The following is a 23079-nucleotide window of genomic DNA, read 5'->3' as shown; positions in this document are numbered from 1 at the left end:
ATCCACTGCTCCTTGAAGCTATTTTTCCCCTTTTGTTGCCCTTGTTGTTTATCATGATAGTTGTTGTTGTTGCTGTTATTGTTGTTAGATAGGACAGAGAGAAATTGAGAGAGGACGGGAAGACAGAGGGTGAAGAGAAAGATAAACAGACATCTGCAGACCTGCTTCACCACTTGTAAAGCCACCCCTTGCAGGTGGGGGCCGGGGACTCGAACCGGGATCCTTATGTTTCATGACAGGGGCACTTAAACCACTGTGTTACTGCCTGGCTCCAGATTTTTTTAAAAATTTTTTATTGCAATAAATAGGATTTTTATTTATTATCCACTGACTTTTTTTTTTTTTTTTTTTTTTTTTTTGCCACCAGGGCTATCCCTTGGGCTCGGTGCCAGCACTACAAATCCACCATTCCTGGTGTCATTTTTTTCCCCAATTAATTTTGTTTGTTTGTTTTTCTTCTTCTATTTTATTTGCTAGGAGAGAAATGAGAGGGGTGGGGGACATAAAGACGGATAAAGAGAGACACCTGCAGAACTGCTTCACTGCTCATAAGCCACCCCCCCCCACACAGGTGGGGAGCAGGGCTTGAACCTACACCCTTTTGCTTGGTAACATGTGCACTCAATTGGTTCACCACCACCTGACTCCCCTTAACATTTTTATTATTTGTTTATTTTATTTATTTAAAGTATATTTTAACCGGAGCAAGGATCCCGGTTGGAGCCCTGGCTCCCCACCTGTAGGGGAGTCACCTCACAAGTGGTGAAGCAGGTCTGCAGGTGTCTATCTTTCTATCCCTCCCTCTGTCTTCCCCTCCTCTGTCCATTTCTCTCTATCCTATCCAACAACAATGACAACAATAATAACTACAACAATAAAACAACAAGGGCAACAAAAGGGAATAAATAAATAAAATATTTTTTAAAAAAGATACCTAAAGTATATTTTATTTATTAATGAGAGGAATAGGAGAGAGAAAGAGAGAGGGAAAGAGAGAGAGAGAAAGAACCAGACAGCACCCTGGTACATGTGCCACTGGGGCTCAAACTCAGGACCTCATGCCTGAGAGTTCAACACTCTATCCACTGCGCCACCTCCTGGACCACTATTATTTGTTTATAGAGACAGTGAGAAACTGAGAGGGAGGGGGGAATAGAGAGGGAGAGAGACACCTGCAGCCCTGCTTCACCGTTCATGAAGCTTGAACCTGGGTCTTTGTGTACTGTAGTACATGCTCTCAATCATGTGTGCCACGTCCAGCCTGAGAAGTCCTTGAATGTCATCGAGGGTGCAGTGTCCTGGGTGGACAGTCACAGGCCTGGAAAGGGCCTCTCTGTGCTCGCATGGCCTGCTGGTCCTCTAGCAGTTGGGATTCTGACTTCACAGTGGGGAGAGACCCCCTCTCCTGCCCACAGCTCTCCAGGCTGTCCAGTCTCTCCAGTCTGGATCGAGGCAGTGCACATAGGACCAAATTCAAAGCCCTTAGGGTATCAGCAGTGCCTACATGGGGAAGCTGGTCTCACTCTTACTCTGTCTCTGTCTCTCTTTTCCCCACCAGGGTTTTCTCTGGGGCTCAATGTCCACATGACTTCACTGCTCAAAGCAGCCATTTTCTTTTTCTCTTCTTTTCTTTTCTTTTCCTTTTTTTTTTTTTTTTGCCTCCAGGGATATTGCTGGGCTTGGTGATTGCACTATGAATCTACTGCTCCTGGAGGCCATTTTTCCCATTTTGTTGCGCTTGTTATTGTTATTGTTATTGTTGTCGTTGGTGGTGCTATTGTTGGATAGGACAGAGAGAAATGGAGAGAGGACGGGAAGACAGAGAGGGGGAGAGAAAGACAGACACCTGCAGACCTAGACCTACTTCACCACTTGTGAAGCAACCCCCGTCCCTGCAGGTGGGGAGCCGGGGGCTCGAACTGGGATCCTTATCCCAGTCCATGCTTTGCACCATGTGGGTTTTTCTTTGTTTCTGGTAGAGGATCAAGGAGAAAAGAGGAATCGAGGAAGCCAGGAGGGACCCTTGCAGCACTGCTCCGATACTTGTGACTCTTCCTCCTCTGCAGACAGGGACCTGGAGCTTAGTGATGTGTGCACATGACTGGGTGAGCCGCCACTTAGCCTCTTTCTCTCTCTCGCTTCATTTATTGTTAAAGATTAATTGACTGATTGGTTTGGGAGAGAGAGAATCAGAACATCAGCCTGGCACACGCAGTGATAGGGATACAATTCAGGACCTCACGCTTGGGAGTCCAGTGCTCTAGGAGGCTGGGTGGTGATGCACCTAGTTGAGCACATCCATTACAGTGTGCGAAGACCCGGGTTCAGGTTCCCACATGCAGGGGGGAAGCTTCACAAGCAATGAAAAAGTGCTGCAGGTATCTCTCTGTCCCATCCTTCTCAATTTCTCTCTCTCTCTCTCTCTCATGAAAATAAAAATAAAAAGGACCAGTAGTATAGCTAACTGGATAGTACTAGTGCTATGGTCTCTCTCTCTCTCTCTCTCTCTCTCTTGCCTCCAGGGTTATCACTGGCGCTCAGTGCCTGCACTACGAATCCACTGCTCCTGGAGGCCATTTTTTCCCATTTTTGTTGCCCTTGCTGTTGTTATTGTTACTGTTGTCATTGCTATTGTTGCTGTTAGATATGGGACAGAGAAATTTAGAGAGGAGGGGAAGACAGAGAAGGGGAGAGAATGATAGACACCTGCAGACCTGCTTCACTGCTTGTGAAGTGACTTCCCTGGAGGAGGGGAGCTGAGGGCTCGAACCGGGATCCTTGTGCTGTGTTGGTCTGCTTCTAAATTCTGCTTCTAAGACCCCTTCTGTTGCATTGCTTGCTGCTGTGGTCTATTTACATAATCACTGTTTTGCCCGCACTGGTTTAATCCCCACTGGTTCCCACGCTTTTTCCTTCTCCCCACCCCCTATCCTACGTACATTCTCTTCTGACCTGACACTTCCGCCTCAGGAGATATATAGGACAAGACTGTGATTAGAGATAGCTAGATCACACTGCATTCCCACTCAATAAAGATTGAACTGCGTTCCCAGCTCAGCCATGAGTCCCTGGTCGTCTCTCTCCCGCCCACAGCACCTGGCACCTGAACAGGGATGCTGAGATAGCCTGAGGGTGCTTCTTCCCGAGCACGTGCTCTCTGGGTTAGAGAGAACTTGACTGGAGCCAACCTAGGCTGCTGTGCGGGAGAGGGATCAGGAACTAGTGCTGGGCTAGCGTAGCAGGAGAGAGACTCTGGGACTCTTGGAGCCAGAAGGCAATTCCAAGTGTGTTTAATCAGAAGAGCAGCTGTATGTATACTCGCCAAGTAGGGTGGAAACAGGATGTGACGTAGAGAGGGTGGAGCGAAAAGAGAGTGGTGGAAAATGGTGTGACTTGGAGAGAGGGCAGAGCAAAAGGACAGCGTGAATCAGTGGGGATTAAACCAATGCCTGTAGGCAGGGCGGTTCTTAGGTAACTGGTTATATAAATAGACCGCAGAGTTAAGCAGGGGGAAGCTGGCGTACTGCCCAACAGTGCCGGTCCTTGCGTTTCACGCCAAGTGTACTTAACCCACTGTGCTATCGCCCTACCCCCTTGTCCCTTTTTTAAAATTACCACCAGGGTTACTGCTAAGGCTTAGTGCCGGCACTATGAATCCACTGTTTCTGGTGACCATTTTCTTTTTTTAATTTTTATTAGATTGGACAGAGAGAAATTGAGAAAGGACAAGGAGATAGGAAGAGAAAGACTGACATCTGCAGACCTGCTTCACCACTCGTGAAGCAGACGGGAGCAGGGGCTTGAACTCGAGTTTGGTAACGTGTGCACTTAATGTGTGCCTCCACCCAGGACCCTCCCTCAGTCTCTTTCTATCTCAGTAAGCTAGGAGCCATGAAGCCTCAGCGACGACACATACACAGTCCCAGCGAGCAGCAGATTTCTCCCTCAGTCCCAAGAGCACAGCCATCCATTCCCCCCCGGATGGTGCCCACACCCCTCCATCCCTCCACTCTGCGCTGGTGTAGCTGGTATCTGGGCTCCCTGAGTGGACAGAGGCTGAATGGTGCTTGGCGGGGGGACAGAGAACAACATGGGGGGCAGGATCCCTGAGCCCCAGGAGGATATACCCATGGCTCACTTGGTAGATGTGGTTGAGCTTGAAGTGCTTGAGCAAGAGCAGCAGCAGGGTGGAGATGCTCTTGACGATGATCTCCTTGTGCCTGTTCACGTCAATGCCCAGCTTCATACTTTGCAGGACGGTGATCCTACCACAGGGAGCACAGGAGGAGGAGAAGGGAGAGCAGAAATAGGATGAGAAGCAGGATGGGGAGGAGGAGGGGGAGAGATAAGGAGGAAAAGAGGTAGGAAGAACAGGAGAAGGTGAAGGAGGAGGAGCAGGAGGGGAAGGAGGATAAGAGAAGGAGAAGCAAGAGGAGGAGGGAGAGTCAACCTTACAGGAAGGCCCACAGGACTTTGGGGGCAAAAACACCAACCCCAGGGCAGCCAGACATGGAAAGAGTGTCCCTCAGTGCTGGGGACACCTTGGGGGTCTCCAGTGGTGAGCCTGCTGGAGTAGGTGCCTCTGCCTCTTGGAGTAGGTGATCCTCGGGCGCTACCTCCTGGGAAGCCAGGCACAGGTGCCACCCCAGGCCCCCAGCTGAGTGCTGAGAAGGCAGAGTGGGGCTGCTGCTGTGTGGGAGGTGGGGTGAGGGGCTCAGGGTAGCACGCGCTGGCCCCGCGCAGCCAGGCACTCACGGCATCTCCTCTGGCAGCACGTCGGCCAGGATGTTGATGGAGTCGGTCTTGGCCTTGGACGTGGGGGCAGCGGCCAGCAGGATCTTAAGCAGCGCAATCTGTGGCGGAGGGAAGAACATGGTTCCTGCCTGTCCCACCCCACAAGGCAGCTCTCTCCTGCCTCAGAATAACCCTATAGAAAGCGTTTGATTTTAGACAGAGACAGAGAGGAAGAAGGAAAGAAACCACACCACTGGAGCTTCCTCCAGTGCAGTGGGGGCCAGGCTTGAACCTGGCCAAGTACGTGGCAAAGCAGCATGCTATCCAGGTGAGCTATTTCACAGGCCTTTTGTGAAAAGTGTTTCAAGACCTTTACCTCTCTCCCCTCAGCTCTGGGTTTTAGAGGCCGGCCTGGGAGGCCAGGGAAGGGGCTGGAGAAGGAGGGGGGAAGTTCAGAGTCTGCTCTGCCTGAGGCTGATCTTTCCAAAGGGTCTGAGGGAATAAGAGTCCACCACTCCTTTTTTTTCTTTCGTGAACCCTGATCACCAGCACCTTGCCAATGTCTGCCTGAGGCTGTCTAGAGTGTGTCAGCCCTGGGAGAACTTCCTTTTCTTTCTTTCTTTCTTTCTTTCTTTTTTTTTTTTTTTTCCAGTTTCTATATGACTTTATTGAGGAAATGTTAATTTACAGGATTGTTGTCATGGATACATTTCCATATTTCCCCAAGACTGGTGTCAGTGCATTTCCACAAAAGCAGTCTGAACTTTTCAACTTGTTTTCAAGATATATTTTAATCCATTATTTTATTTTATTTTATTTGGTTCATATGAGATAGAGATAAAGAGAGAGAAGAACCAGAGCAGCACTCTAGTATATGTAATACTGGGGTCAGACTTGGGGCCTTTTACAGGCCCAAAAGCTCTCCCACTATGCCTAGTTTTTATTTATTTATTTATTATTATTATTTTTTTAAATAGAGCATTTACCAGTTAGTCTGCAATCTTTCAAACAAATTCGAGAGGTAAATATGATCATTTTACAAGTAAGGGAAATAAGACTGAGAAAAATTAACTGCCAAGGCAGGGCTGTTATTCAAATTTCCAGAGGTTTTTTTTTTCCCCAGATCATCTTATTTGAGAGTTAATGATTCAATAGTTAAGTTCTTGACACGGGGTTACAATTCCTCATTTTCCTGTGATACACGCCTCACCCACAACTCGTGTCTTTTTCCGCCATCATGCCTGGGAGAACTTTCCACATGCTGGGCCAGCTCTACCTTCATGACCAGGGCTCAGGGCCCCTGGTAGAGCAGCCTCCTTTTATGGGAGGATGCCTTCGGCCAGGAGGCTCCTTACCATGTACTGTGGGAGGCTGTACAGCATGCCCTGGTAGAGCATTTCACACGGCGTCTCGGGCACCACCTCTTCCCCCTAGGGCAGGAGACATCATGTCCAGGCCACATCCTGAGGGCCAGAGCTGCGTTTTCTCAGTTGAGCTGAGCGTCACATCTAGCTCCCTATCCCAGATGTTTTAAGGACTCACAACATGACAGGTGGTTAGGTTTCTCCCCATCCCCACCACCTTTGCTGGCTCCTAGTTTCTTCTCCAGGGCCTGTGGGCTGGTCTGGGTGACCTCTTAGGGCACTTCCAGCCCTGACGATCTCTGACTCAGTCCAGGAATTTCTTTTCCAAGTTGCAGGCTGGCTCAGGGGTTAAGCTCCCACCTGCGAGCTGTCCTGAGCCACAGCCCTGTTGGACATCAGGGCTAGAAGAGTATCTGGGACACTGGCTCAGACACCTAACACTGAGGCACTTCCATGATGTTGGTCTAAAGCCAGCCAAAGAGTTCTCGAAAGTTCCGAAGTCAAGTGACCCAGAAAGTGGCATGCAGGCTAGAGTGCTGGATTTATAAGCACAAGGTACTGAGTCTGCCCTCTGATATAGCAGGTGCCAGAGTGGTGGCCTGGTTTTCTCTTTCCTCTCTACTGTCAATTCAAAATTTTAAACTTTAAAAAAAATTTTTAATGTATTTAGTGCTCACATTACAGTGCACAAGGACCCAGGTTCAAGCCCCTGGTCCCCACTTGCAGGGGGAAAGCTTCATGAGTGGTGAAGCAGGGCTGCAGGTGTCTATTTGTCTCTTTCCCTATCTCCCCCTTCCCTCTCAACTACACTCTGTCTCTATCCACTAATAAATAAATAAACAAATATTAAAAAAAAAGAAATCAGGAGAGGAGGGGAAGACAGACAGGGGGAGAGAAAAGCACCTGCAGACCTGCTTCACCGTTTGTCAAGCGACCCCTCTGCAACCCCCAGCAGGTGGGGAGCCAGGGGCTTGAACCAGGATCTTTACACTGGACCTTGAGCTTTGCGCCACATGAGCTTAACCTACTGCACTACCACCCAGTCCCCTATTTATATTTATTTATTATTGGATAGAGACATAGAGACATTGAGAGGAGAGGGGGAGATAGAGAAGGAAAGAGACAAGAGAGACACCTGCAGCCCTGCTTCACCACTTGTGAAGCTTCCTCCCTGAAGGTGGGGCTTGAACCCAGGTCCTTGTGCACTATACTGTGTGCACTTAACCAGGTATGCCACTGCCTGGCCCCCAAAATGTTTTTCTTTAATAAAAGAAAGCTCCAAAGCCAGGAGGGAGAGGAAGGTGACTCAACTTGAGGTCCCTTAGCCCCTTTCTTCTGCTTCAGACCCCTGGCCTGGCCCTCACCTTCTCAGAGGCCTGTTCTTCTGACATCTTTGTCTCCAGCAGTCTGTCACACAGTGGATCATTGTGTGTCCCCTCTATCTCCAGCCTCTGACAGTCTTCCTGTTCCCTTGACTGCTCTCCTTTGATCCTTACTCTTCAAGGACTCAGAAAGGTAGCACTGGGGCTGGCTTTCCTGCCTTCCCCTGTGCAGGGCCCCCGACTCACCAAAGACATGGGGCACTTCTCCAGCTCCTCCTCATTCTTGATCTGGATGTCGGCGATGGAGACATACTTGTGCTGGGGGGATGAGACATGGGGGGCTGAGGGCTATGATTTCAGGGCACCTGCCCCCTGCTCCCCCTGCCCAGGGATGAGGGTACATCAGCTCACCAGGCCTCACCCCGGACAGCTTGGGAGCTCTTTTTTTTATTGTTTTTCAAATGGATGCTCTCTTAAAAATATATTTATTTAAATCAGAAAGATATAATGAGAGAGAGAGACTAGAGCACTCCTATGCTCTAACTTGTGGTGGTGCTGGGCACTGTATCTGGGTCTTTAGAGCCTCAGGCATGAAAATCTTTTGCAGAATCACTATGCTGTCTCCCTAGCGCTTCGAGGATGCTTTAGAGGCAGGACTCCTGTTCCCCTTTGGGCCACTGACTCTGAGCCAGGGCTTCCTGCACACACAGGGCTTCTGCCTGTGCCATGTGCCCACACTTGTTCCTGTGCCCTGTGTCCCTGTGCCAGGCAGGCAGGCAAGGGGCAACTGAAGTCAAGCTCTAGATGCTGCACTGCCACCTGACTTCTGCCTGTGTGTGCTTGTATGTGCAGAGTGAGGATGATGGGTTGGGTCAGGGTTCAACATCTGTGCAAGAGAACGCCGACTGCTGTCACTCTGTGCTTGCGTGCTCTGGGTGCAGAACTGACCACTGCTCCATCATCCTGGAGCATCTGTGGCAATCCATGGCCCAACAGCGAGAGAAACAAGAGGGACAGAAGCTGAGCATGGGGCGGGGATAGAGAGGAAAGGAAGGAGAAACAGAGAGGGGACTTCTACCCAGTTAGAGGTAGGAACCAGGAAGGCGGGGGGGGGGGGAGGCTTTTGTCTCTTTTGGGTCACACTGCTGCAGTGGAAACAGAGAATGCCACGTTCAGTGAGCCCCTTTGAGAAGCCCTGCCCAGGACACAGCACTCGAGTTTTCCTTGGTGACTCCCTCTCCCCAGTTACCTGCTTTAAGGTCTTCACACTCTCATGGATGGGCCTGGGCAATCCCACCAAGGTATCAGTGTCCCTGTGAAACGTAAGATTTAGGTCATGGGTGTCATTGGGACAGGGGACCAACAGTACCCCCAGAACCACGTGGATAAGCAGTGGTCTCTCTGTAAGCTTTCAGGTCCCTCAGGGCAAAAACTGAACAACAACAGAACCCAGAGTTGTCCCTGAAAGGTAGGGGTTCTATACAGTAAACTTTGGGGGGCCCCCTTTGTCCAGGAGTGGTGGACTGCTACATAAAAGGGCAGTTAGCCTGAGGACAGGCTGGACAATGAAGTCCAGGAATCGTGCCGCCCACATTCTGGTGGAGCCAGTGGGAAGGACTGATGGCGGGAGGGAAGCTGGGGTCCACTCTGGTCAGATTTTTGTCACAGGGTTCTGGCCCATCAGTACAGGAAGGACCACTAAGGATGATCTCTCCCAGCGCTTTTGTGAGGCAACCAAAACCCAAGTGGTAAGTGACTAGTTGCTCCAGGTCCTGAGCCATTCCAAGAAGACGAATGTTCTAGAAAAAAGAAGATCCCACTGAAAGAAGCCAAGGCAGTGCTGGGGTGTGGCCTTGGGCCTCAAGGCCCCAAGTTTCATTGTGACAGCCATGGGACCACTCTGACACTAGGCTGCCTGCCCCTCTGGTCAGTTCTCCAAAGGCCCTTCTCGAGCCAGATTCGAGCGTCCAGTGACTTACTGCCCCAGAGTGAATCCGATGAACTTGTTCCGGCTCATCTCCAAGAAGTTCTCAATGTCCTTCTGCCTGAGAGGGTGGTGGGGAGACGAGCCCCAGCAGAAGGAAGGAAAACAGACAGTGAGGATAAAGGAAATCTTCCTGCACCCCTGCCCCTCAGCGTGGGGCAAGATGGCAGCCAGCAGAGCAGACGTCAGTCCCCAGGAGTTCTGATGCCCAGTCCAGCCCACTGAGCCTTCTACCCAGAGGATGCCTCAGCCTGGGCCTATAGTGACTCAGACCCTAAAGCCTGGGATGTTGTCAGACCTACCTGACTTTTGGAGCCCAGGGCAGGCCCTTGGGGAAGGCCACCCGCTCAGCTGAGAGGGGAGCCTGTGAAGGCGGAGGGGGCACCAGAGGGTCCTGCTCCAACAGGTCCAGCTCTCCGTCCAGGGCCCGTTCCCCATCACCTGCGGGATCCTCATCCTCCTCGGGTGCTGGCTCCTCCGTCTTAAAGAGGTCTCTTTCATTGTAGATATCCAGGCTATCCTGCTTTGTGAGGAGTTGCTGGAGGGAGGGGAGAGAAGGGAAGGAGTGTGGAAATCGCACCCTAGGCTGCCCTGGCTGAGGCCTCTCACTCTCACCCCTACCCTGACCCAGGGGCTGCAGCGAACATGGAGGAACAATGGCTCCGGTGTAGATGCCCCACCAGGCCTGATCCAGAGCAATTAGCAGGCAGATAACCCTATAGAAAGTTGGAGAGTGGACAGCTGCTGATACCACAACCACAGCTACTTAGCTTCACAAAGCACAGTTGTGCTTGCTTTTGTACACACTCTCTCTCTCTCTGTCATATATATATATATATATATATGTATATATATACATATATATATATGGCATAGAGAAATTAAGAGGGGCAGGAAGAGAAACGGAGAGACACCTGCAGCCCTGCTTCACCACTTGTGAAGCCACCACTCTGGAAGTGGGCACTGTGGGCTTGAACCTAGGTCCATGTACACTGTAATGTGTGTGCTCAACTAGATGAACCACTGCCTGGCCTTGCGCTTTCTCTCTACCCCCAGTACTTTCCTTCTAATTATGCTCCACTTAGGTGAACATTCAATCAGTTTGCCTTCTGCAAGTGCACACCAGCTGGCTGGTTGAGGAAGAGGAGGCAGGGGGAAGTGAGCCTGGGATTTTAAATCTTGTCGCATAAATGGAAATTTATGAGAGAGAGAGAGAGAGAGAGAAGAATCCAAAAAGATTGGACAGAAATAGGCCAAAAAGTTAACAGTGACTGACTCTGGTTGTTAAGCTTGTGGGTGAATGTCTCCCCCCTCCCTTCTTCACATCTTTATATTTGTTCCAAATTTTCTACAGTGACTAAGTGTTGCTTTATAAAACAAAAATTAAAGGTTAAAGAAAAAAATCCACATTGTAGAGAATGCAGATTGGAGCACTGAGTGAGATGCCTGGACCTGTCCTCAAAGCTGTGGGACTCAAGGCAGGCAAGTCTATGGGAGTGAGGTAGGGCCTCAGTGTGACCTGTCCCTGTGACTTTTCCAGGGAAATAAATAATCATTTTATAAATAGAAGTCTCTGGGATTTGGGTGGTGGTGCACCTGGTAGATTGCACATGTAATAATGTGAGAAGGGAGTTTCACGACTGATGGAGGAGTGTTATAGGTTTCTCTCTTCTCTCCTCTCTCTCCGACCCCCTTTCTCTCTCTCTCTCTCTCTCTCTCTCTCTTGAGAGAGAGATACAGAGAGAGATATACAGAGAGAAACACCAGAGCACTGCTCAGCTCTTGTTTATGGTGGTGAAGGGGATTGAACCTGGGACTATGAAGCCTCAGGCATGAAAGTCTCTTTGCATAACCATTATGCTATCTACCCCTGTCCCCCCTTCTCTCTTTTAAAAAACTGGCCATAGAGAGCAGTGGAGTTGTGCAGGCCCCAAGCTCCAGTGATAGCCCTAGTGGCAAAATAAATAAGCAAGTAAATCAACAAGAAAATAAATAAATAAATAAATAAATGAAAGTCTCTGGTGGCTAGGGAAATAGCTCAACTGGTTAGAACACCATTAGACTGCTTGAAGTTCCTGGTTCAATCCCCAATACTGCATGCATAGGAGTGGAGTTCTGTTTTATCTTTCTCTCATGTGACACTCCCATATTTGTAATAGATATGTTTTTATAAATAAGCCTCTGGTTCCAGGACTAGATAAGAACATGTAGGTGAAGCTTTCTTGCTGCTAAGAAAAGGATAAAGTTGGCTTGGGAGATGGTGCAGTGGATGAAGCCGTGGAATCACATGCATGAGGTCCTGAGTTCAATCCCCAGTACTGTATGTGCCAAAGTGATATCCTAATTCTTTCTCATTAATAAATATATTTTTCAATAAACAAAAGGATAAAGTACCTCCCCCAGGCCCACAGATTGTCAAGAGCCTTATCCAGGCATCATAGGTCCTTCCCCCTAGAATTATGTCATAACTGCTATTTGTGGGCCTGTGAAATAGCTTATTTGGATAGTGTGCTGCTTTGCCATGTGCACAACACAGGTTCAAACCTAGCCCCCACTGCATTGCAGGCAGTTTCAGTGCTGTGGTCTCAGTCTCTCTTTGCTTCTCTGTTGCTATTTTTTTAAACCACTCATGCAGTGATTTTTTTTTTTTTTTTGTATTTTATTTTTTGCCGCCAGGATTATCACTGGGTCTTGGTGCCAGCACTACAATCCACTACTTCTGGGATTGGTGTCAGCACTAAGAATCCACTGCTCCTGGTGGTGATTGTTTTCCATTTTATTGGATAGGACAGAGAGAAATTGAGTGAGGAGGGGGAGGCAGAGAGGCAGAGAGGAACATAAACACCTGCAGACCTGCTTCACCACTTGTGGAGTGTCCCCCCTACAGGTGGGGAGCCATGGGCTCGAACCCCGATCCTTGAGTTGGGTTAGTACTATGTATGCTTAATCAGGTGAGCCACAGCCCCCACCCCTGTTGCTATTAAAAAATAATAACAGGGGCCAGGCTGTAGCACAGCTGGTTAAGCTCTCATATTAAAGTGCACGAGGCCCTGTGTTTAAGCTGTGCTCCCCTCCTGCAAGGGGAAAACTTCATGAGTGATGAAGCGGGGCTGCGGATGTCTCGCCCTCTCTCCCTTTTTATCTCCCCCTCCTCTCTCAATTTCTGTCTCTATTCAATAGACATAAGTAAATAAATAAATAAATAAATACAACGGTTACTTAGGGAGCTCAGGAATTCCTGGCAGTGGGGTGAAAGCCAGCGACCCTGTAGCCCCATGTTTCTCTGTCGTGCTATCACAATGCCACATCCTGATAGCCCAGGAGCCTGTGGGGATGAGGGACAGAGGTCAAAGGATGTACTCCAAAGCCTCGGGGTCACAGGTCACACGTCACAGGCAGGGGCGGACAGTAAGAGCTGGGTTACCCTCGGCCCTCCTACCGCAGAGTGGCTCAGAAGCTGGGGTTCCCGAGGGCCGTACCCTTCTGGAGCCCCGGCGCCCGCGGAGCTTGGCAGGAGGCGGCGCCAGCTGCGATTCACCCAGGTCCAGCGTGTAGGAGGGCGGCGAGGCGGCGCGCATGCTCTTCACCACCTGGATGCTGTCCTCTGCCAGGGGCGGCAGCCCCAGCTCCGCGCGCTTCTGCACCTTGAGGGCCTGCAGGTGCTCGAACCCGCCCAGGGTAAACTGAGGGAAGGGCAGGGGGACAGGCAAGAAGGGTGTGGGGAGAGAGAGAGAGAGGAGTCAGGGCAAGGTGGATGTAGGAGGAGAGCCATCTGCTCTGAGGCCCTCAAACCCGGGGACAAGTGGCTATTCTCTCTAGCCAAGGAGCTCAGCAGTTAGAAGAAAGCTAGAGTTACTGGACCCGGGTTCAAGGGAACTCAGGAACAAAGGAAGGGGGGTCCCAGGGGGAGCAGGGAAGACTCTCCCTTCTCAAGGAGAAAAGTCAGGGGCGGTTTATCTCAAAGCCAATTCTCAAATGATCTGGAGGGAGGATCTGATCCCTGTGTTTCACTGCTGGAGAAACTGAGGCACAGAGCCTGGTCTGAGGTCCCTCAGCAGTGCCAGCTCCTCCAGGGGCCAGTGCAATGGCGACCCAGTTGCAGCCAGGCAAAGTGGGTGAGCCGCTCTGATCTGTGCCCTCCCTCGCCTGCCATCGCTGCCCCCACCCCTGCCAGGCTCCAGCCTCTGTGAACCAGAATGGGAGACACCCAGGAGGTGGAGGGTGCTGAGTGCTGGGTGCTGTAGACCTGCTGGAGGGTGGGGGTGCAACTCACCATGACCACCTTCCAGAGCAGCAGCAGAACCTTCTTTATGGGGAAGTGGGGGGCCAGGCCACTGCAGAACTTGGTGACCATGGAGAAGAGCAGGAGAGCAAAAGGCTCCTCGTGATGCATGGAGAAGCCTGGGTGAGAGGGTGTGGGGGGAATGGTGAGGTCACTGAAACCAGCCCCTTCAGCCCCACTCCTGAGCTCCCAGGAGATGGTCACTGCCCTTGAAGAACTGATATTAAATATATATACATATATACATATACATATACATATACATATACATATATATATATATATATGTCGAGCGGTGGCACAGTGGGTTAAGCGCAGGAAGCACAAAGCGCAAGGACCAGTGTAAAGATCCGGGTTCAAGCCCCTGGTTCCCCACCTGCAGGGGAGTTGCTTCACAAGTGGTGAAGCAGGTCTGCAGGTGTCTATCTTTCTCTCCCCCTCTCTGTCTTCCCCTCCTCTCTCCATTTCTCTCTGTCCTATCCAACAACGACATCAATAACCACAACAATGTTAAACAACAAGGGCAATAAAAGGGAAAATAAATTTAAAAAAATACGTATTTATTTACTTTACTGCCACCAGGGCTACCGCTGGGGCTCAGTGTCAGCACTACAAATGAACTGCTCCCAGGGACCACTTCCTCCCTCTCTCTCTCTCTCTCTCTCTCTGTCTTTCTATGTTATTTCACAGGACAGAGAGAAACTGAGAGAAAGATACCTGCAGACCTGCTCCACCACTCACGAAGCTTTCCCGAGCAGGGGCAGGGACTGAGACTTGGGTTCTTGCACATGGTAATGTGTGCGCTCAACCAGGTGTGCCACTGCCTGCCCGCCTCCATGTTTTATCTTTGTCTGGTGATAATACCACTGATGTTGGAACACAGCTCTCAAGGTGATTCACCTCAGCCCTTCCCAGTGGGATTCTTGATGGAATGAGAGAAAGAGCCATTCCTATTTATTTACTTATTTTGCCACCAGAGTTATCTTTGGGTCTCTGCACCTTGCATGACTTCCTCCACCCCTCAGACTCTTTCTTTCTTTCTTTCTTAGACTGAGGCTGAGACACAGAGAGACAGATACCACAGCCCTCCTCCACTGCTTGTGAAGCTTCCCACACATAGGTGCTCCCACGTAGTGGCTAAGGGGCTTGAACCCAGGTCCTCGGGTACATGAAGTGTGCACTCTACTGGCAGAGTTATCCCCCTGGCCATTCCTACTTGCAACCAAGGACATCAAGGTTCACAGACACAGGGACAGGCATGCCTGTGGCTGTCTGCTAGGCCACCATTCCACCACCAGCCCCCCTCATTAGACTCCCTCAAGCGGAGCCCCTACTTACTCAGCTCGGTACGGAAGGTCTCCCGGGCTGCCCGCCACCCACGGGAGTCCATGTCTCGCTCCAGGCGGATGTTCTCCACCATGAGGTACATCACACTTAGCAGCACCCTGTGGGGGCGGGGGAGGGGGACACAGAAGAGGTCCCCAGGCAGCCCCCTGCCTCTCGGCAGAGCTTGGGGGATGGTCTCTGTAGAGGCCCAGCCCAAGGGAGGCAGCAGCTCTCAGCAGACAGGATGATGCTGGGCTTAGAACCTGGTGGCCCAGGCAAGGTTCCTGCCCCCTCCAAACCTGGGCTGGCCCACTCACCGAAGCTCCGTGCTGTCAGCGATGGAAATGGCTGGCTTTCTCAGGGCGCTGCTGCAGGCCTGGCTGTTGCTGCTCAGGGAGAAAGGAGAGACTTGGCTGGGCCCTGAGGAGGCCTCTCCTCTCCGTGTCCCCACTTAATCAGTCACAAGTACCTGCCATTTCCGGCGAGATGACCTAGTTCCAGGTAGAGGAGCCCATGGAAGCACACGCACACGCACACACACGCGCACACACACACACACGCGCACACACACACGCACACACGCACACACACACACACACACACACACGCACGCCCTCAGCAAAGCTTGTCTGTGGCATAGCTGAGTGAAGGCAGACTCTGTGGTGTCCACCCCACCCCTGTACACACACACATGGATGTGACCCCACAGCTCCACTGTCCCTAGTACTGTGACAGGCACAAAATAGATTCTAAGTAAAATATTGGATGACAACTACACAGACCTCTCCCAACCCCTGGAGACAAATATGAACTGAAATAAGGCCGCTGTGAGGGAGGCCACCATATAGATCATGAAGGAAAGAAAAAACTGGACATGGCTCAAGTGGCAGGGCACGAGACTTGCATGCCTGAGGTTCTTAGTTCAATCCCTAGCGCCATACATAGCAGAGTGGTGAATTGGCTCTCTCTCTCTCTCTCTGTTTCATATGAAACTCTCTCTCACAGGTAGTGAGTAAAATACATCTTTAAAAATAATGATTGGGGGTGCTGGTGGTAGCACAGCGGGTTAAGCGCAGGTGGTGTAAAGCGCAAGGACCAGCGTAAGGATCCCGGTTCGAGCCCCTGGCTCCCCACCTTCAGGGGGAGTCACTTCACAAGCGGTGAAGCAGGTCTGTAAGTGTCTTTCTCTCCCTCTGTCTGTCTTCCCCTCCTTGCTCCATTTCTCTCTGTCCTATCCAACAACAACGACATCAATAACAATAATAATTACAACAATAAAACAATAAGGGCAACAAAAGGGAATAAATAAATAAATATAAGAATATTTGTAAAAAGAATGATTGGGGGTGCCGGGCAGTAGCGCAGCGGGCTAAGTACACATGGCGCGGAGCACAAGGACCGGCATAAGGATCTGGTTCGAGCCCCCGGCTCCCCACTTGCAAGGGGGTCGATTCACAGGCAGTGAAGCAGGTCTGCAGGTGTCTGTCTTTCTCTTCCCCTCTCTGTCTTCCCCTCCTCTCTCCATTTCTCTCTGTCCTATCCAACAACAACAAGGGCAACAAAAATGGAAACAAATGGCCTCCAGGAGCAGTGGATGCGTAGTGCAGTCACCAAGCCCCAGCAATAACCCTGGGGAGAAAACAAAAACAAATGGGAGGGTCAGCAAGACCCTTGGCTAGTGCACTTGTTTCATCATGGGCATGACTCAGGTTCGAGTCTGGCCCCCGCTTTGCTGAAGGAAGCTCTGGAGCTGCCTGTCTTCCTCTCTGCCTCTGCCTTTCTATCTGAAAAAGTTCGCCTAGAGTGATGAAGTCCGAATAATGATAAAAAACGAACAAACAAAAAGAAACAACAAACAGCAAATAAGAAGGAGAAAGACAGGCTGGGTGGGAGTGCACTCAGTTGAGCGCATGTTATCATGGGCAAGGACCTGAGTTCAAGGCCCTGCTCCCCACCTGCAAGGGGGAAGCTTCCTAAGTAATGATGCAGTGTTGCTAGTTGTCTCTCTCCCTCTTTATCTCCTCCTCCTCTCTCAATTTCTCTCTGCCTTATCAAAATAAAAGAAAAAGAGAAAGAAAGGAGGAAGAGGGTAGAGGAGGAGATGTTCCACAGGGCCACTGGCCCACCCACCGGAGGAGGAAAAGTCCCAAGACGCTGGCACAGGACCCATCCCTCTTAGGTAAAAGAGACGATTGCCCGGAGTCCAGACTGAGTCAGGCTGAGCTGAGAAGGGGTCTGGATAAAAAGCGCACCCCCACCTCAGCCTAGTTCCTGAAGCTGGAAGGGGGACCAGAACTGCTAGTGGGTCCAACCTGGGCAAGGAAGACAGAATAGATTAGGGAGCTGGGTAGGGAAAAGAGGGGGAGGGCTGCCAGTGGCCTTGGGACACAGCTGGACAGGCAGAAAGGGGGACACTGCCAATGGTTCTCTGACTGGGTATGATTCAGCTGCAGAAGCCTCTGTAAAGAGGGGATCAGCCCCTCCCCTCCCTCCCTCCTTCCGTCACTGCTCCTCACTCAATTTCCATGTGCAGCAGCTCCAGGAAGGCCGAGAAGGTGCCCATCTGGTAGAGCAGGAAGCAGTTGTAGCGGGACCAGTGCAGCACGTCTACCTCAGAGTCACACTCCCCAAACGTGCCTGTGGGACCAGACAGCGGGGCTGAAGCAGGGGTGTCCTGCCCGACCCCAACACCCAGCATCAGCTGAGTCAGGTGGGATGGGGACTCGCAGAAGAGGAAGAGCAAGCGGGGTCCCTTGGCCGGGCTCAGCGTGCTCACGGATGGCCTGGCTGAAGCCTGAGTTGCCGCCGTAGAGACACTGAGGGAAGTCCGGTGCTTCCTCTGCAAGTTGACCCCAGAAACTGTGAGCAAAGATGTGGGGAAATGAGGCAGGAAAGAGGAGCTCTGGGAAAGAGTCTTAAGAAAACACTGGAGATGGCTCAACCAGTAGGATGCATGCTTTTTTTTTTTCTTCCTCCAATGTTATTGCTGGGGCTCAGCACCAGCACTACAAATCCACTGCTCCTGGCAGCCACTTTTTCCATTTTATTTGATAAGACAGAGAGAAACTGAAAGAGGAGGGGGACACAGAGAGAAAGAGAGATGCCTGCAGATCTGTTCCACCACTCTGAAGTGTCCCCACTGCAGGTGGGGAACTGGGGGATTGAATCTGGATCCTTGTGCTTAGTACTATGTGCACTTAACCGGGTGGTGTGCCACCACCTGGCTCCCCCTTTTTTACTTTTTTTTTTTACCAGAACGCTGATCAGCTCTGAATTATGGTGGTGCAAGGGATTGAATCTGGGACTTTAGAGTCCCAGGCAGAGTCTTTTTGCATAACCGTTATGTTATATACCCCCCACCCCAGGGTGCATGCTTTAGCATGGGCAAGGACCCAAGTTCAAACCCCTCGCACCACATGGGAGTACCATGCACAGCACCAGGGGAAGCTCCATGAATGCCGGAGTGGTGCTATAGTGTCTCTCTCTTCTTCTTTCTCTCCCCCTTTTTGTCTTCCCCTCCTCTCAGTTTCTCTCTATCCTGTCTGGCAACAATAACAGCAATGACAACATCAACAAAAACAACAAAAATGGGGAAAATAGCCTCCAGGAGCAGTGGATTCATAGTGTGGGCACTGAGCCCCAACGATAACCCTGGAGGCAAAAAAAAAAGGAAAAAATATTTTTACATACATAAATGAAGAATTTTTATTTCACTCAGTCAGCACAGAAAGTGGGTTGTCTGTGCCTAGGGGAGAGGGAGAGGGTGACCCGCAGGGCAGGCCTCACCCAGATCGTCTTGAGTCTGCTGCTCCCGTCAACTTCCAGCGGCCAGTGCCTGAGCCAGCCAGCGTGTGTCAGGCTCCCCAGCCTAGCAGCCTTTATCTGTGCGCATCAGTGACTAGTAGGAACTGTCAGATGAATGATGTAAGGGCCTCACTCCTCTTGAGTGCGGGGATTTCTACTTATTTACTTATTTTCATCAGAGCGACAAGAGACCAGAGCACTGCACAGCTCTGGTGTATGGTGGTACCAGGGATTGAACCTGGACCCCTGGAGGCCTCAGGCATATAAGTCAGGTGTATTACCACTGTACTACTGCCCTGGCCCAGGTAGGATGGTTCTTGGTTTCTTTTCCTTATTTTTTTACATTTATTTATAAAATGGAAATATTGACAAGATCTCCCCAGATAATTTTTTTTTCTTCTATATTACACATTTCCCATTCCCCTTGGGGCCTTTTCTATGTGCAATTTCACTGTTCCTGGAAGACTTCCTTCCACTATTTTAAAATTTCAAACAGGGACCTGCAGACCTGCTTCACTGCTTGTGGGGAGTGAGGGGCTCGAATGAGGATCCTTGTGTCAGTTTTTGTGCTTCGGGCCATGTGCGCTTAACCTGCTGTGCTACCGCCCAGCCCCCTATGTAAAAATATTTTTATTTATTTATTTTGGATAGAGACAGAGAGATATTGAGCAGGGAAGAGGGAGATGTAGAGGAAGAAAGAAAGAAAGAAAGAAAGAAAGAAAGAAAGAAAGAAAGAAAGAAACCTGCAGATCTGCTTTACCATTTGTGAAACGTCCCCCCTGCAGGTGGGGATTGAGGGCTTGAACCCCAGTCCTCGTGCACTGTAATGTGTACATTCAACCAGGTGCACCACTGTTCAAAACCTTAAAAAGTATTTATTTATGATATATATAGAGAGTGAACCAGGGCATCCCGTTGGCACATGCAATGCCAGGGCTCGAATTCAGATCTTCATGCTTCCAAGTTCAGAGCTCTTAAGAGTATGTCACCTCCGAGGGTCAGGTGGTAGCGCAGGGTTAAGCGCACGAGGCAAGAAGCAAGGACTGATGCAAGGATCCCGGTTTGAGCCCCCGGCTCCCCACCTGCAGGGGAGGGGCTACTTCACAAGTGCTGAAGCGGGTCTGCAGGTGTCTTTCTCTCCCCCTCTCTGTCTCCCCATCTCTCTCGATTTCTCTCTGTCCTATCCAACAACAATATCATGGCAACAATAACAATAATGACAACAAGGGCAACAAAAAATGGGAAAAACATGGCCTCTAGGAGCAGTGGATTCGTAGCGCAGGCACTGAGCCCCAGCAATAACCCTGGGGGCAAAAATTTAAAAAGAAATTTAAAGAAGAGTATGTCACCTCCAGGGAAGCATGCCTCTGACTTTTTTCTTTCCCAAATGTCAAGTCTCCCAATTTGTTGGCCCTGCCAATGGCTTTTGTCTTCATGTGCTATGGGCTGATTGTTCCAGCTCAGAAATCTTTTCTGGAAAACTGTCCCCAATTCATCTTTTCCTTCTTCCCCCACCCTCTATGACTTTTTTTTTTTTTTTTTATCACCAGCAGGGTAATCTCTGGGGCTCAATACAAGCACGATAAATCCACTACTACAGGTGGCCTTCCCACCCTTCCTTTCTTTCTTATTTGATAGGACAGAGAGAAATTGAGAGGGGGAAGAGGGATACAGAGGAAGAAAGATACCTGCAGAACTGCTTCACAGCTTATGAAGCTTCTCCCCTGCAGGTGGGGAGCAGGGACCCAACATCTGTGCTCAACCTGGTGCACCACCACCTGGCCTCCAGTCCATTGCTTCTTCACAAGTGCCAGCTTACTCCTAGCAGGTCAGATCTATCTTGAGAGGCAAGGGTCCTGCTTCTTCAGCCTGGTGGGTCTTTTCCCATTTCTAGCAACCACACTGTTCCTGTCCCCAGTGTCTGTTCCATTGCTGGCTCACCTTGCGCCAGGTAGAGGACAGCCCGGGCCACCTTCAGCCGCTGCTCCCTGCTGGTCACCTCCAACCGGTCCAGGAGTCCCATCACATAGGTTTTCTGGGCCTCTTCCTCCAGCTCCAGCCACTCCCTGCCCTGCACTGGGGACAGAAGGCCACACACAGCCAAGGTCAGTTTCTCCCCATAGCTTCTTCACTTTGGCTCTCGGACCCCAGCAAACTCTGCTTTTTTTTTTTTTTTTTTTGCCTCCAGGGTTATCACTGGGGCTCGGTGCCTGCACCACAAATCCACTGCTCCTAGAGGCTAGTTTTTCCCTTTTGTTGCCCTTGTTTTTTTATCCTTGTTGTGGTTATTGCTGTTGTTATTGATGTTGTTGTTGTTGGATAGGACAGAGAGAAATGGAGAAAGGAAGGACAGAGAGGAGGAGAGAAAGATAGATACCCGCAGACCTGCTTCACCGCCTGTGGAACAACCCCTCTGCAGGTGGGGAGCCGGGGGCTTGAACTGGCATCCTTATGCTGGTCCTTGCACTTTGTGCCATATGCACTTAACCTGACCCCCATACTCTGCTCTTAAAGAGCTCTCGTGGGGGCTGGGTCGTGGCACAGCCGGTGAAGTGCACATAGTACTTTGCACATAGATCCTGCTTTGAGCCCCCCTCCACCTGCAGGGGGGACACTTTACAGCAATGAAGCAGGTATGCAGGTATCTAGCTTTCTCTCTCTTCTCTGTCTTCCTCTCTTCCCAATTTATCTCTGTTCTATTCAATAAAATAGAAAGTAATGGCCACCAGGAGCAGTGGAGTAGTAGTGCCTGCATGGAGCCCCAATGATAAACCTGGAGGCAAATTAAAACAAAATAGCTTTTAGGGACTTAGGGACTGAGTGGTGATGCACTGGGTTAAGGACACATAGTATGAAGCATAAGGACTTGCACAAAGATCCTGGTTCGAGACCCCGGTTCCCCACCTGCAGGGGGTTCACTTCACAAGTGATGTAGCAGGTCTGCAGGTGTCTATCTTTCTCTCATCCTCTATCTTCCCCTTCCCTCTCAATTTCCCTTTGTCCTATATATATAAAAAAAGATGGCTTCCACGAGCAGTGGATTCATAATGCTCGCACCAAGTCCCAGCAATAATCCTGAAGCCAAAAAATAATATAATAAAGAACTTTCTTTATCTAGCTAAGAAAGAGGAAGGAACAGTAAAAGTGTGACCCAGGAGGTGGTGCAGCAGATAAACCACTGAACACTCCAGCAAAGGATCCTGAGTCCCATCCCTTGCTTTCTCTTCTCCCATTAAAAACAAACAAACAAACAAACAAAAAACTTTCATGCTGCTGTCTTATAAAAAGGAAAAGAAACCCTAGCAAGCAAGTGTAACATATAATTCTTTCATTTTTTTGTAGGTCTGTAGTAAATAATTTTTTTGGGGGGTGGTGGTGGCGAGGGGTGGGTGGTGGCGAGGGGTGGGTGGTGGCATACCCAGTTGAGTGCACATGTTGTCATGCACAAGGGCCTGGGTTTGAACCCTGCTCCCCACCTGCAGGGAGGAAGCTACATAAGCAATGAAGCAGATAGGTCTGTAGGTGTCCCTTATTCTCTCTCCCTCTCTATCTCCACCATCCTACTCAATTTCTCTCAGGCCCATCAAATAAAATAGAAAGAAAGGAAGAAAAATTGCCACCAGTTGTGTTGGATTTGCAGTGCTGCCACTGAGCCCCAGCGACAACCCTGGTGGCAATTAAAAAAAAAAAAAAAACTATTGTGGGGGAAAAGAAAGAAAGAAAGAAAGAAAGAAAGAAAGAAAGAAAGAAAAAAAAAACACCAGTAAAAGTCAAGCCCTGAAGTGCACATGGTGCAAAGCACATGGACCGGTGTAAGGATCCCAGTTCGAGCCCCCGGCTCCCCACCTGCAGGGGAGTCGCTTCACAAGTGGTGAAACAGGTCAGCATCTGTCTATCTTTCTCTCCTCCTCTCTGTCTTCCCCTCCTCTCTCCATTTCTCTCTGTCTTATCCAACAACAATGACAACATCAATAATAATAATGACGGCAACAAATAAATATATAAAAAAAAAAGTCAAGCCCTGATGTCCTGCCCAGAGCCCAGTCCTCAGCCTATGATCTCTGTTCTCCCAGCTGCTCTCCATGTCCCACTGCTCTTTTCTCCCTACAGGGCCCAAGCCCCTCCTCCCCCCAGTGCTCCAGCTGGAAGTTGATACCCAGCACTGGATTCCTTCTCTTTTGACGTCACTGTCCTTATAGCCTCTGCTGGCTTTGAGGATGACACTGCTTGCTCCCTGAAGGTGCTGCAGATTCACCTTCCCCC

At 50.1% G+C, this 23079-nt stretch overlaps 1 protein-coding gene across 2 annotated transcripts in view; it reads right to left on the bottom strand.

The window, feature by feature from the left end:
• The window catches only part of STRIP2 (striatin interacting protein 2), a 70753-nt gene that overhangs the window by 30984 nt on the left and 16690 nt on the right, over nucleotides 1-23079 (bottom strand). For both annotated transcript variants that reach the window (XM_007524193.3, XM_060196546.1), the window contains 13 exons: nucleotides 20758-20892; nucleotides 17529-17649; nucleotides 15330-15398; nucleotides 15025-15131; nucleotides 13678-13805; nucleotides 12884-13087; nucleotides 9707-9942; nucleotides 9400-9465; nucleotides 8670-8733; nucleotides 7667-7738; nucleotides 6090-6164; nucleotides 4756-4853; nucleotides 4139-4265 (listed from right to left, as the gene is read on the bottom strand). In XM_007524193.3, the coding sequence (XP_007524255.1) occupies nucleotides 4139-4265; nucleotides 4756-4853; nucleotides 6090-6164; nucleotides 7667-7738; nucleotides 8670-8733; nucleotides 9400-9465; nucleotides 9707-9942; nucleotides 12884-13087; nucleotides 13678-13805; nucleotides 15025-15131; nucleotides 15330-15398; nucleotides 17529-17649; nucleotides 20758-20892 (1502 nt within the window). The remainder of the gene's footprint in view (nucleotides 1-4138; nucleotides 4266-4755; nucleotides 4854-6089; nucleotides 6165-7666; nucleotides 7739-8669; nucleotides 8734-9399; nucleotides 9466-9706; nucleotides 9943-12883; nucleotides 13088-13677; nucleotides 13806-15024; nucleotides 15132-15329; nucleotides 15399-17528; nucleotides 17650-20757; nucleotides 20893-23079) is intronic.

The sequence above is a fragment of the Erinaceus europaeus genome, chromosome 8, assembly GCF_950295315.1.
Source record: "Erinaceus europaeus chromosome 8, mEriEur2.1, whole genome shotgun sequence".
Classification (NCBI taxonomy): domain Eukaryota; kingdom Metazoa; phylum Chordata; class Mammalia; order Eulipotyphla; family Erinaceidae; genus Erinaceus; species Erinaceus europaeus.
This window is presented reverse-complemented; position numbering and strand designations above follow the sequence as displayed.